General features: G+C 39.7%; 1 protein-coding gene across 1 annotated transcript in view; it reads right to left on the bottom strand.

Annotated features, from left to right (window-relative positions):
• acsl2 (acyl-CoA synthetase long chain family member 2) overlaps window positions 1-15,470 on the bottom strand; it is a 48,582-nt gene that overhangs the window by 12,367 nt on the left and 20,745 nt on the right. Inside the window, 7 exon segments of the mRNA XM_034169969.1 lie at window positions 6,584-6,718; window positions 6,827-6,961; window positions 10,584-10,661; window positions 10,962-11,035; window positions 11,178-11,229; window positions 11,436-11,468; window positions 14,495-14,673. Coding sequence (XP_034025860.1) covers window positions 6,584-6,718; window positions 6,827-6,961; window positions 10,584-10,661; window positions 10,962-11,035; window positions 11,178-11,229; window positions 11,436-11,468; window positions 14,495-14,673 — 686 coding nt within the window.

Genomic DNA, 15,470 nt, shown 5'->3' with positions numbered 1-15,470 from the left:
ATGATGCACTGTTTCTTTCTCTTTTTGCTCTGTATCCACCACTCTGCATTTAATCATTAGTGATCGATCTCTGCTCCCCTCCACAGCATGGTTTTTTCCTGGTTCTCTCCCTCAGCCCCAACCAGTCCCAGCAGAAGACTGCCCCTCCCTGAGCCTGGTTCTGCTGGAGGTTTCTTCCTGTTAAAAGGGAGTTTTTCCCTTCCCACTGTAGCCAAGTGCTTGCTCACAGGGGGTCGTTTTGACTGTTGGGGTTTTACATAATTATTGTATGGCCTTGCCTTACAATATAAAGCGCCTTGGGGCAACTGTTTGTTGTGATTTGGCGCTATATAAAAAAAAAATTGATTGATTGATTGATTGAAAGATCAAACCTAGAAAAATAAGTCCAGTATTATAGAATGAAACCAAAGATCAAAACCTGTTTTCAGGCCCAAACATTTGTTTGAGAAATAAAAATAGAACATTTTCCTATAAATAATTATGATGGCTTTTAGAACTAACAAATTTAATTTTAACGATCAACCTACAAGGTTGGACACATAAAAAATTATTAATAGTGACTGACCAGTATTTCACAGTTCCTCTGATCGCACCTTTTCGTCGTGGCGCCGCTCCGCAGCGTGTTTTTCCACCTCGGTGCAGGTGCCTTTTTCCGAGTGATATGGGTAGTTGTTGGCGCTCTTTTTTTCTTCTGAGTGAGAAGATTCTTATAAACAGACTTATGTAGAACACAATGCACGTGCTTTTTCTTCGCTGCTGGAGCGCTCTACATCAAAACAGCGAGTGTAGTCTCTGGACCTGTTGCCAGATTTTGGCTGCAACTAAGCACAGCAGACCATTAAAAAAAGAAGCATGCAAAATTGAACTAAAAAAAAAAATCTGCGAACTGGCGAGACCGCGAAAGGTGAACCGCGATATAGCGAGGGACCACTGTATTTCATTTTGGCTCAATACAAAAGTTTCCCAGTGAAACAATCCTGACTCTTAGTAACTTCTCTACATATTGTTTAAATCTGTCTTAGTAAACTGTGTGTGTGTGTAATACATCTGTATAATAAAACATGTCAGATGTATATTAAGTTATTTATTTTGTTTAACATGAAATATAGCACATCTTAAACTGATATTTAGTTTTTACTGCTTTTCAAGTCACATGGCATGAGTCACAAAAAATATTTAAATTTGACAAACGTTACTCCTTGTTTCATTCATGTTTTACTGTTGAACCTCCACCAGATGGCAGCTGTGCTATGTTTACATACATTCTGCCAAGATTATAAACACTGGTGTGCAGAACGAACTAAATGGTTTTAGAATGAAATTATTGCAGATATATTTCCAGGTGAAAACATATTTCATGTGCAATTACTACAGCAAAGAAGTGACGGGGCCATTTTAATGAACAAATAGTGTTGATGCATTAGTGCTGGCTTCACTACACTCAGCATACTATGGCTTTGCCCTGAATCCTGATTAGCCAACATCTAGGCACATGAATGGTCAATCCCCAACTCCTGAAAGTAACCATCTATCTACCACAGTGAGGGGACACACGAGTGTCCACTTGACCTTTTCCACTTTCTGGGATCTTCAATGCTGAGGAACATAAATGCTAGATAATGCATATTATATATTATATATATATTTATTATACGGCTGCGACATTATGTGCCCTCTGACTGCCTGATTACCAGTCAGTTATTTTCTCATATCGGACCGTTACCATGACAATCGGTCTGCAACACGTATTTTCGTTACAAACCAGGAAGCTAAAAACACGGTTAGAAAAACCAAGTCGGACATGAACGTACTCCATAAATATCTAAACAGCAGTGGAAAAAACACAGATTGAAAGCTTATCAGCTAATAATCGGACCACCTGTTAAGCTAGAAGAGGTGAAGAATGTGAACGAGCCCAACACAGTCAGCAGCATATTCGGGTGAAACTGTAAGTTTGCGTGTTTATATACATAGTAGCCATATAATAAATTATTAACCTCGCTTGCTCAGTCTGTACAGAGATATCAGACCCTGCACTCAGTATGTACTGAAAACACCTCAGTCTGATATTTCCTCGTACAGACCTCTCGCTCGGTTAAAAATCCTTTAATATATACACACAGGAACACACACACACATACGGTGCATCAAGAAAGTATTCACAGCGCTTCACTTTTTCCACATTGTTATTTTACAGCCTTATTCCAAAATGGATGAAATTATTTTTTTCCTCAAATGTCTACACAATACCCCATAATGACAATGTGAAAACATTTTTTTTTGTTTTTTAGATTTTTGCAAAGTTATTAAAAAACAACAACTAAGAAATCACATGTACAGTAGAGTTCAGAATAATAGTAGTGCTATGTGACTAAAAACATTAATCCAGGTTTTGAGTATATTTCTTATTGTTACATGGGAAACAAGGTACCAGTAGATTCAGTAGATTCTCACAAATCCAACAAGACCAAGCATTCATGATATGCACACTCTTAAGGCTATGAAATTGGGCTATTAGTAAAAAAAAAAAGTAGAAAAGGGGGTGTTCACAATAATAGTAGTGTGGCATTCAGTCAGTGAGTTCCTCAATTTTGTGGAACAAACAGGTGTGAATCAGGTGTTCCCTACGTAAGGATGAAGCCAGCACCTGTTGAACATGCTTTTCTCTTTAAAAGCCTGAGGAAAATGGGACGTTCAAGACATTGTTCAGAAGAACAGCGTAGTTTGATTAAAAAGTTGATTGGAGAGGGGAAAACCTATACGCAGGTGCAAAAAATTATAGGCTGTTCATCTACAATGATCTCCAATGCTTTAAAATGGAAAAAAAAAAAAAAAAAACAGACATGTGGAAGAAAACGGAAAACAACCATCAAAATGGATAGAAGAATAACTAGAATGGCAAAGGCTCACCCACTGATCAGCTCCAGGATGATCAAAGACAGTCTGGAGTTACCTGTAAGTGCTGTGACAGTTAGAAAACACCTGTGTGAAGCTAATTTATTTGCAAGAATCCCCCGCAAAGTCCCTCTGTTAAATAAAAGACATGTGCAGAAGAGGTTACAATTTGCCAAAGAACAGATCAACTGGCCTAAAGAGAAATGGAGGAATATTTTGTGGACTGATGAGAGTAAAATTGTTCTTTTTGGGTGCAAGGACCGCAGACAGTTTGTGAGATGACCCCCAAATTCTGATTTCAAGCCACAGTTCACAGTGAAGACAGTGAAGCATGGTGGTGCAAACATCATGATATGGGCATGTTTCTCCTACTATGGTGTTGGGCCTATATATAGCATACCAGGTATCATGGATCAGTTTGGATATGTCAAAATACATGAAGAGGTTATGTTGCCTTATGCTGAAGAGGACATGCCCTTGAAATGGGTGTTTCAACAAGACAATGACCCCAAGCACACTAGTAAACCAGCAAAATCTTGGTTCCAAACCAACAAAATTAATGCCTCGCAGATGTGAAGAAATCATGACAAACAGTGGTTATACAACTAAATACTAGTTTAGTGATTCACAGGATTGCTAAAAAAAGCAGTTTGAACATAGCAGTTTTGAGTTTGTACCGTCAACAGCAGATGCTACTATTATTGTGAACACCCCCTTTTCTACGTTTTTTTTTTACTAATAGCCCAATTTCATAGCTTTAAGAGTGCATATCATGAATGCTTGGTCTTGTTGGATTTGTGAGAATCTACTGGTACCTTGTTTCCCAGAAAATAAGAAATATACTCAAAACCTGGATTAATCTTTTTACTCACACAGCACTACTATTATTCGGAACACTACTGTACCTAAGTATTCACAGCCTTTGCTATGAAGCTCAAAATTGAGCTCCGGTGGATACTGTTTCCACTGATCATCCTTCAGATGTTTCTACAGCTTAACTGGAGTCCACCTGGGGTAAAGTCAGTTGAATGAACATGATTTGGAAAGACACACACCTGTCTACGTATAAGGTCCCACAGTTACAGTGCATGTCAGAGCACAAACCAAAGATGAAGTCAAAGGAATTATCTGTAGACCTCCAAGGCAGGATTGTCTCAAGGCACGAATCTGAGGAAGGGTACAGAAACATTTCTCCTGCTTTGAAGGCCCCAGTGAGCACAGTGGCCTCCATCATCCATAAAAGGAAGAAGTACAGATCCATCAGGACTCTTCCTAGAGCTGGTCTCCCGTCTAAACTGAGCAGTTGGGGGAGAAGGACCTTCGTCAGGAAGGTGACCAAGAACCCGATGCTCACTCTGTCAGAGCTCCAGCATTCCTCTGTGGTGAGAGGAGAACCTTCCAGAAGGACAACCATCTCTGTAACAATCCACCAATCAGGCCTGTATGGTAGAGTGACCAGAAAGAAGCCACTCCTTAGTAAAACGCACATAGCAGCCCTTCTGGAGTTTACCAAAAGGCACCTGAAGGATTCTCAGGCCATGAGAAATAAAATTCTCTGTTCTGATGAGACAAAGATTGAACTCTTTAGTGTGAATGCCAGGCGTCATATTTGGAAGAAACCAGGCACGGTCCCTACAGTGAAGCATGGTGGTGGCAGCATCATGCTGTGGGGATGTTTTTCAGTGGCAGGAACTGGGAGGCTAGTCAGGATTGAGGGAAAGATGAATGCAGCAATGTACAGAGACATCCTGGATGGAAACCTGCTCCAGAGCGCTCTTGACCTCAGACTGGGTGACGGTTCATCTTTCAGTAGAATAATGACCCTAAACACACAGCCAAGATATCAAAGCAGTGTCTTCAGGACAACTCTTTGAATGTCCTTGAGTGGTCCAGCCAGAGCCCAGACCTGAATCTGATTGGACATCTCTGGAGAAATCTGAAAATGGCTGTGCACCGATGCTCCCCATCCACCCTGATGGAGTTTGAGAGGTGCAGCAAAGAGAAATGGTCAAAACTGCCCAAAGATAGCTGCACCAATTGTGTGGCATCATATTCAAGAAGATATGAGGCTGTAATTGCTGCCAAAGCTGCATAAAAAAAAATATTGAGCAATACTTATGTACATGTGATTTCTTAGTTTTTTATTTTTAATAAATTTGCTAAAATAAAAAAAAAGAAACTTTTTTTCATGTTGTCATTATGTAGTGTTGTGAGTAGCCTTTTGGGAGAAAAATTAATTTACTCCATTTTGGAATAAGGCTGTAACATAAAATGATAGTAGTGCTATGTGAGTAAAAAGATAATCCAGGTTTTGAGTACATTTCTTGTTACATGGGAAACAAGGTTTCAGTAGATTCTCACAAATCCAACAAGAGCAAGCATTCATGATATGCACACTCTTAAGGCTATGAAATTGGGCTATTAGTAAAAAAAAAGTAGAAAAGGGGATGTTCACAATAATAGTAGTGTGGCATTCAGTCAGTGAGTTCGGCAATTTTGTGGAACAAACAGGCGTGAATCAGGTGTCCCCTATTTAAGGATGAAGCCAGCACCTGTTGAACATGCTTTCCTCTTTGAAAGCCTGAGGAAAATGGGATGTTCAAGACATTGTTCAGAAGAACAGCGTATTTTGATTAAAAAGTTGATTGGAGAGGGGAAAACCTATACGCAGGTGCAAAAAATTATAGGCTGTTCATCTACAATGATCTCCAATGCTTTAAAATGGACAAAAAAACCAGAGACGCGTGGAAGAAAATGGAAAACAACCATCAAAATGGATAGAAGAATAACCAGAATGGCAAAGACAGTCTGGAGTTACCTGTAAGTGTTGTGACAGTTAGAAGACGCCTGTGTGAAGCTAATTTATTTGCAAGAATCCCCCGCAAAGTCCCTCTGTTAAATAAAAGACGTGCAGAAGAGGTTACAATTTGCCAAAGAACACATCAACTGGCCTAAAGAGAAATGGAGGAATATTTTGTGGACTGATGAGAGTAAAATTGTTCTTTTTGGACCCTGAACCATCCCTTAGTTATGCTGCTATAGACTTAGACTGCTGGGGGGTTCCCATGATGCACTGAGTGTTTCTTTCTCTTTTTGCTCTGTATGCACCACTCTGCATTTAATCATTGGTGATTGATCTCTGCTTCCCTCCACAGCATGTCTTTTTCCTGGTTCTCTCCCTCAGCCCCAACCAGTCCCAGCAGAAGACTGCCCCTCCCTGAGCCTGGCTCTGCTGGAGGTTTCTTCCTGTTAAAAGGGAGTTTTTCCTTCCCACTGTCGCCAAGTGCTTGCTCACAGGGGGTCGTTTTGACCGTTGGGGTTTTCCTTAATTATTGTATGGCCTTGCCTTACAATATAAAGCGCCTTGGGGCAACTGTTTGTTGTGATTTGGCGCTATATAAATAAAATTGATTTGATTCTACAATCATCTCTACAGATTACTGTGCTGATAAATGACGTCAACTCAAAGATGCAACAATGAAACAGAGTAGCAGATGGGTTATTTCACACTGGGCATCAACAGAAGGGTATTTAAGTATTTCAGTGTGGAACCACTGGTACTGTGGTACTACACTGGAAAGTCAGACATCTAGCTAAACAAACTATTTACGAAATGCAAAGCAACACATACCAATGACCTATTTCAAAAACACCAATATAAAATTAAACTGCTGGTGAAGACACTGACCTGAATCTTTTTGAACACCAGCTTGTCCCACAGACTGTTGTTGCGCACAATGCCGCGGCTGAGCTCTGCTTGCTTTCTCCTCACAGCAAAATTAAGCAGAGCCCGGCTCAACGGAGAGGTGATGGAAGCCAGGATCTGTAAAGAATTTGGTTCAAAACAAAGAAACATGAATGAAGCTCAACAAAGGGAAAATTAATTACTAGAACTCAAAGGTGATTTATTCTGGCACATTTATCGACCGACCTTATCATAAATACGATTGAGCACACGAGGCACAACAGGAAAGAAGGTTGGCTTCAGAGTTTTAATATCATCCATAAGAAGTGAAATATCCCCTTGGTAGAATCCGATTCTTGCCCCATAGCACAACATGGTGACCTGAGACAGAAACAGATTCAATTAGGACTTTTCATCTACACAGACAGACTTCATACCAGCAAGATTCCAAATGCTTCATTTTGTTCGGCATTTATTGATTCACTCCTTGGTTCCACCAACCTGGATGTACTTGCCCCCCCACCCCCACTACCATTTGTTTTTTGTCATTTGTTTGTTTATTTTTGGACGTAAATAAACTAAATATTTTACAATACGGGAAGAACATGCAGAAAAACACACCCTGTACCTATGACGTGAAAGAACTACACACTGCACAATACCACCACCGTCTGGCCCAAAATTTAACCATATCCATTCAAGGCTGTGGCCAGCCCTTCCTTTTTTGTTGTTGCTGTTTTTCCCCAGCGTGTTTAAATAAGTGTGTCACTCATGATTCATGGACAAATTGTTTAAGTTATTATTTCAGCTACTCCTACTTTAACTGAGCGTGATCTCCATCAGATTTATTGCTCTTGCTAGCCTATTCAACACACAGATGACATCTACTACAAAAACAATATCAAGAAGGAGCAACCGCCCGCGCTACCATAAATCAATCAATCAATCAATTTTATTTATATAGCGCCAAATCACAACAAACAGTTGCCCCAAGGCGCTTTATATTGTAAGGCAAGGCCATACAATAATTACGTAAAAACCCCAACGGTCAAAACGACCCCCTGTGAGCAAGCACTTGGTGACAGTGGGAAGGAAAAACTCCCTTTTAACAGGAAGAAACCTCCAGCAGAACCAGGCTCAGGGAGGGGCAGTCTTCTGCTGGAACTGGTTGGGGCTGAAATCATGAAGATTAGTTCTCTGTGATTCACTGGTACTATAATGTATGATTCTGTTTCCTCTGTGGCTGACATTTGATCAGTTCTATCCAAAACAGAACAAATTTTTCCTTGTCCAATATGCACCCCACCCACCACGTCGAATCATGTGACCAATAAAAAGGTAATCTATGACTTCATATTTATGTAGTGTCTAATAGCAGCCATTGACATATTTTGAACCAATTCTAATTCTAAACATACATAAGCACTGGGGCCCAAATTCTGACCTTGGCCTGTGGCCTCGACTTCTGATTTTTCTCAATATCACATCACTCTGTCCTTGACTGACCCTCAATTATTCCACTACAAGTAGACAGACAGACAGACATGATTGAAAACAATACCCCTGCATGTGCTGCCACTGTGCGCCGGTGCAATGAAGTTGCAGTCCAGCCAACCCTGGGTAACGCAATCCACTGTTGACTGTCCGCAACTCGGATAGTGTTCCCTCACAAATACATTACAAGACACTTGTGGATATTGTGAATGGGAACACGATACAGCATGTTGCAGATTTTATATTGTGCTCATAACTGATGGGAATAATGCTGTTAAAATAAATGGGCAAGTACGCCGTTATTGTTACTGACAATAAAATGCAGTGTTTTACTATAATAAAGCTCACTGAAGCCATTTTCGTTTGTTTTGTTTCTTTTCTTTGGTGGGGGCAGGGGAAGAGGTGGGACATCACATAAGTGATGGTGATTGGCTAAGGAAAAGAACAATTTCATGGTAAGCCAACCAGAGACAGAGGTGGGTGGGAGTTCATGCACAAACACAAACACACGCTCACACCAACAACCAAGACACACATGTATCATTCGCATTTTTCGACTCCAACTGCAGACATTACTTCCCCCCCCCCACTGAGACAAAAGGCAAGAATGTATATGTGAATAGAGCCTGACCGATATGGATTTTTTGAGGCCGATACGATAATGATATCTGGATGAAAAAATGCAGATAATCGATAAATCAGCTGATTTGCCGATAGCCGACAAATCAGCCGATTTTTTTTTTTTAAATGAATAAAATGTTCTTTTTTGGACCCTTAACAAAAAAAAGGTATGAGCTAAAAGCTGAAGCGTTGTCCTCATATTGATTAACTTTACAACAGAGAAGAATTTTCAAGTTCAAAAAATGCAATCAAGAATTAAACCTTTGTGAAATTAGAAAAATACATATCCTTAAAAAGAGTTGTGAAATACATCTGATCTTGTACCTCTTGTTGCTGCAACTTAGATTTAGGTTCAGGATAAGGATATAGATCCTTATAAACTTACTTGTATGCTTTTGTCAGCCGATCAGTGAAGGTCCCGGTGTCGCAGACCAAACGGTCCCCCTAAAAATCAGTCCCACCTGATGACACGGTGATGACGCGGTTCACGGATTAACACCTTGTTTCTGCTTCAAACTGCACTCCAATGATCATCTAGCTCAATGACTGATATCTGAAGCTTTGTACAATAATCATTTCCACATAAATTAGCATTATTTCATCAAAAGGCGGCAGAAGCGATCAGGGCGCCACAGCTAAACATGCTCCTAGCTGATGCGTTCACTGCGCATCGGACATTTTAAAGTGTCACGGAATTTCCCCTTGTTTCTGCATAAAACAGCCTCGTTTCTATTTAAAACTGACAACAGAATGATTTAAGAGGTTTTACGTTTATCATCTGATGGTTAATAATCCCATTAATCCATTTGATTGCTTTGGGTGAAGAGAGTCCCTCTCAGATGTGATGCTGTGGTCCGAAATGATGCAGGCACAGATGCAAAAGTAGGACCAATTTTTAGGGGTGGACCGTTCGGTCTGCGACACCGGCTCCAGAATGGGAACTTGCAGCACCCTAATTTCCACAGCTACAAGTGGGTTGACTCTCCAGTCAGCAGGCTGTCTAACCAGCACAACATTGTTCTTTTGTTTATTGTAAATAAATCTCTTTTTGTTCATAACCAGCTCTGTTTCCTTGCTCCCAGCGTATACGTCCATCACCAAGTACCGGTCCAGTTCTGTCCGGACTCCTAACCATAACAGTAATGATAATATCTTGAATAATATATTAAATTTGATAGATGTCTTGTCTTACAATGTCCCACAGCAACATTAAAACAGTGTAGATTAGTGTACAATGTTTTCTGTTAATAGCTTATTCTATTAAGTGTCCATTTAATTCATTAAACATATTTAATATTCAATTTTATTATAAATAATTGAACATATAGTTGAATTTTAAAGTTCATTAAGAGGGAGGGGATCCATATTCACCGACATATTGAACTTTTTTTTTAAAGTAACGCAATAGTTACTTTCCCCACTAACTAAATACTTTTAAAATGCTGTAAGTCAGTTCCTTTTTGGGAGAACAATCTACTAACTATAACTAATTACTTTGTTAAAATAACATGCTCAACACTGGTGCACACTGCCTTCATGCAAAATGAGCCCAGAGAGGAAATGAAATAAATAAATCTAATAATAAATTGCATTTTATAGCTGATGTCTATCTGTGCACTTTTTATAACATTTACAACAAAATGCACAACCACCATCTCAAAGTTTTAACAACTGCTTCTAATGTCTTAACTCTGACAAATAAAAATTCAATGTTCATCTTTCAGGCCAAACCGAAGCTTTTTACCAAGTTTCATAAAATTGTTTTCATAATTTTTGAGCAATCAGAACTCAGAAAGTGGTGCAGAGAGAAAAAAAAAAAAAAAAAAAAAATCACCACTTTGGTGGAGGCAAGATAAGAGTCAGCAGACATCAAACACTTGCCAAGTACCTGAATCATTCTCTCAAACATATGGGCAAGCGGCAGGTAGGAAATCGACACATCGTTCTGTTGGAAATCAATGGAGCCCTGAAAGAAAAATAAGCGGAGCACAAGGGAGAGATTAAGATGCTACTAAAATATAAGGTGAAGCTACACAGGCAATCAAACACGCTGCACGGCTTTTCCAATTTCACTTCGACTGCAGCGTCTTTATACAAGGACAATTAGTTAAAGCACCTTCCAGTGTCGAGGACAATCAAACGGACTATTAATCATACAGTTAGACCTGCTGACGACTGGGACAGTTTGGAAACAGGCTAACAGAGACATGTGGTAGCCGTGAAGCTGTTCTCAATTACAGAAGGAGGTGGAAGTGCAGACACAGACCTCCAGGAGCTTAATGACAGAGAAAGCGTTGGAGGCGATGTTGCCGTGGGTGATCATGGCTCCCTTGGGCTTTCCTGGATAAATAAATAAGACATTATTGCAGGACCTTGTGCAGCAAAGGAGACTACAATCACGCCATAAAGAGAGGTCGTTAGCGGTTGCTGATGGACACTTCTCTAATGATGTGACTGAAGCATAATTACAGACAAACTGTACCTGTGGTTCCACTGGTGAAGCAAACCACGGCCAGATCCTCAGACTGGGGCGGCTACAGCAGGCAGCAATAAAATATGATAATGTCACAACAGGCTTCCTCCACTGTTAATTTAAGTCCTGTTTACAAGTGAATCTTAATGATATCTTATGGCAGAGGAGCAATGATAAAGCTGTCATCCAAGCATTTAGAGGGTGATTAGATATTTACTGGAACCCGTTTGATGTGGCGATGTAGCAGCTGAGAGACACTCAACTTACCACAGGATCTTTGAGGTTCTGCCTTCCCAGGTCCTACGAAATGAACACAGAAGAATTCCACATCAATTTAAATATTGCCACCAACGACTCAATTAAAGGACATGTATGCAAGTTTAAACCCATGATAATCTCACAAAGAGGACGCCCAAAATTCAACAGTTTGTGACTCAACTGAACCACCAATATGTACTCCATCTGTAGACCTATACTTTCATTTATGTTTAGAAAATGGATATGGGTCTTACAGAAAACCCTGCCTACACTTATATGGATAGGATGAAAAAAGTGGGCAGGCATGATGAAGTCCAATACATACGAGTTACAGCTTTCCAGGCACATCTTCATGTTGTTTTCAGTATAAACTAAACGGAACGGTTTTTAAGTGCAACAAAGGGATGGGGGTGAAGCCACCTGTCAAACTTCACAACATCTCAGCTGTTCATGTTCTTCAACTGCAGTGCTAATGATATGGCCAGATGATCAGTGTAATCAGTAGACCGGGTTGAATTTTATTACTATTATTTCTGCTGAGGATCCAAAAGCCACCAAAGAACAAGATGCGTTTGGGGTGCACAAACTCCTCTCAGGATGCTGAGGTAGGCTGATGACCAAAATGGAACATGACCATTTCTTCGTGGCCACACACACACACACACACACACACACACACACACACACACACACACACACACACACACACACACACACACACACACACACACACACACACAGTTAAAATGATGGATATTGGAGTTTGGAAGGCAATAGTGGAACTACGAGAAGATCATCCTCATATTTCACAGGTTGGGTACAACTGGTGCATTCCAGTTGCACTCAGAGGTTGCAATTCCCCAGTTACAAGTAGGAAGTTTCAACTGGAACACCCCCTGAAGCTGTAATTCCAACTCTTGCAAATCATTGAAACCCCATATACCCAGTGTTCACAAACCAAGATGGTTTCTCCAAGCATCAACAGTGGTGAAAGTTGCAATTTTGACCATTTTACCACTTCATCATGAAGCTGTGTAACTGGTTCTACAAAATGCAAAAGGTGCAATGTGCACAATTTCTCCAATCACAGCCAAAGAAGCCTGTTACTTCTTCTGGGTTGTCTTGGTGGCTTTCCTCACTTTTCTCCTTCACTCAGTTTTTGAGAACTGTCTACTCCACACAGATTTACCACAGAGTGCCATACTGTTTTTATTTCTTCATAACTGATGTAAATAAAGTGCAAGACATATTCAGTGACTTGGAAATGTTCATGTATCCATCCCCTGACTTGTCTGAAGAAAACTGGAAATTAAACTGATTATTTACAGGTATTATACCAAAGTGGCTGATTACTTATGCAACCCATTATCTTGGCTTTTCTATTTTTAATTAATTTATATCAAGTTGTAGAGATTTGTTTTGAGTTTGAGTCTAAGGAAGATAATTTTAGAAATATTCATATTGAGACGCCTAATTTACTTTTTGTATTTGAAATGCCATAAACAAATTAAAATGCGTGAAATATGGAGGGGCTGAATACGTTTGCAAGCCACTGTATGCAGTGGTGGGCATAGCTAACCAAAAATTTAGCTTCGATAAGCATTAATCAGATACAGTAACTGAAAAGTTATCTTTTATGACGATAAACCGATAAACTGCTTTAAAAAATGTATCTTTATTACAGATAACCGATAACTATTAGTATTGATATGGACGCGGCCACGTCAGATTACACTGTCGGCTTCTGATAAACCAGTTTCACTTTAACTGCTGCAGGGGCTTCTGGGTAAATTCAAAGATCACAAACACAAAGAACACATGAAAAATGAATCATTAAAAAATAAAACCCCAAACACTGTCATCATCTTTCAAAAGCAGTAAAACACAGTATTAGAAGTCACAGTTTATCTCAGTATTAGATACACCGTCATTTACGAGATAAAAGCTGCTGCTTTTTTCACATGCTTTGAACCCTTCCACATAAACAACCGAAATATACATCCATTAATGCATAGACTGGCAGAGTAAAATACACATAGTAAATATAAGTTCTTACCTGTTAGTTTCAGGGGGATTCATCTGAATAAATAATCCACGTTTTAAATCCAAAACAATGTCTAAATGTGAAGAAAAGTCCATCCCTTTGTACACACAGCTGCGTCATGAGAGCTCCTCTCCCCCACCAAGTCTTGGCGATTAAATTACAGCCACAAAGAAATAAAATAAAATAATGTTAAAATTAGTCTGTTTTGTTTTTCTGTCGAGTGGACAAGTCGCTGTTACGTGCAAAGTGAACCTGAACTACACTACTCACAATGCTCCCTGCGTCGACCGGCCAATCATGTTTTGTGCTTAATGATGATGTCATCAGCAAGCGACAGGCAGCCAGTCTGCTCTGTGGCTAGAAACACACAACAAACGGACTAAAATGTTTGATTTTAGGGTTTACAAACGTTTTTGACCGTTAAACTTTACCAGCAAATACAATGTTATCGACTGAAAGTTATCGGAAATAAATTTATCGGAAGATAATTGGTCCAATGATGGTTTTAAAACTTATCTGAAAAGCTAATCTGATAGCAAAAACATTAGCTTCGATAATTATCTGCTATTGGATTAGCTGAACTGTACTCATCACTGACTATATGTGACAATATAGGCAAAACTAAAAGGTTCTCTCATTTTGTAACAAGTAAAATCTCCTACATATATAATTCCTGCAAAACCTAATCACCTCATCTACTTGTTAAGCCAGGTGACCTACGTTATTAATGTCTATTCATCTTGAGTTATTGTTGTCCCAGTTCAACCGTAATGTGTAATGTAATGTGGAGCTGCATCAGGAAGGGCATTCGGCGTAAAACTTGTGCCAACTCAACATACAACTCTACCTCGGATCTGCTGTGACGACTGAGTGGGAAAAAAATATAAGGGAGCAGCCGAAGGGTCTTACTCAAGTTGTTATTGGTGTAAAAATTAAAACAAACCTGGAGCACAATGAAATTACAGTTGGTATTAAAGAAAAGAAAAACCATGTTATATTAAATAAATGGATCCTCTATGCTTACCATCAGCTGTGTCATTTTCAAAACCTCCACCCCGCAATTGTTCGCCCGCTCCACAAAGCCGTTGCTGAAATCGTTGAAGAGCACCAAACAGGACAGTGTTGGAGTCAGGCCTTTCTCTTTGTTGTGCAAGAGGGAAGCCGCCTTCTCCTCTCGATCACAGATCACAAGAGAGATCTCAGCTAAACAAAAACAAAAACATGGCAAACATATAAAGAGATAACTTAAAGGTCATAATGCCAATTATACCGCATCAGTGGCGACTACGACTTCACCCTTTACCTTCATTTTCCCTTCATTCATTCATGTGAATGAAGGGAAAGGGAAAAGTGGTTGGATGAAGAGAAAGTATTGGGATTGGGTTAGAATGAATGAATAATTGGGCTTTAACAGGGCTACTTTGTAACTCCTCCTCCAAAAATTAATTACTTGCCCAACATTTTATCAAAACACACTTATTACTACAAGAACAGTATAATCACTGCACCAATACATCCGTATCATCTTGTAGTTTTCCTACAATGTCAACTCACTACAGGAACCTGTGAATGTACAAATCCCCAGCCCAGCTCTGGGTAAAAAGCTGCACTGTAGGAACTCATAGCATAAATACTATGAAAATTGTTAGTCTTCAGACAGAACTGATGATGTGGGAAAGTTTTTTTTAGCAATGTAGAGTAGATAGATAGATTTATTGTCATTACAAGTGCAACGAAATTTCAGCCCACCCAATTACCTCAGACAAAAATACAATTAATCCATAATTATTAGAAGTTGAACGTAATAACGGCACACATCAGAATTAGAACGCCCATACAATATACATCTGATTGTTTATATATGCTAAACTGTAAGACAGTCCGTCATCTGAATTGAGGCAATGAGAATGTGGGGGGAGCAGCAGTGTCCCACGCAACCGCGACCTCGGTGGGAGCAGCAGGGCGGAGGCAAGGGGGTGGGGAAGAGGGGTCAATACCGG

This window comes from Thalassophryne amazonica, chromosome 5 (genome assembly GCF_902500255.1).
Source record: "Thalassophryne amazonica chromosome 5, fThaAma1.1, whole genome shotgun sequence".
NCBI classification, from domain to species: Eukaryota; Metazoa; Chordata; class Actinopteri; order Batrachoidiformes; family Batrachoididae; genus Thalassophryne; species Thalassophryne amazonica.
The sequence above is the reverse complement of the archived record's forward strand: the minus strand, read 5'-3'. Positions and strand labels throughout refer to the sequence as shown.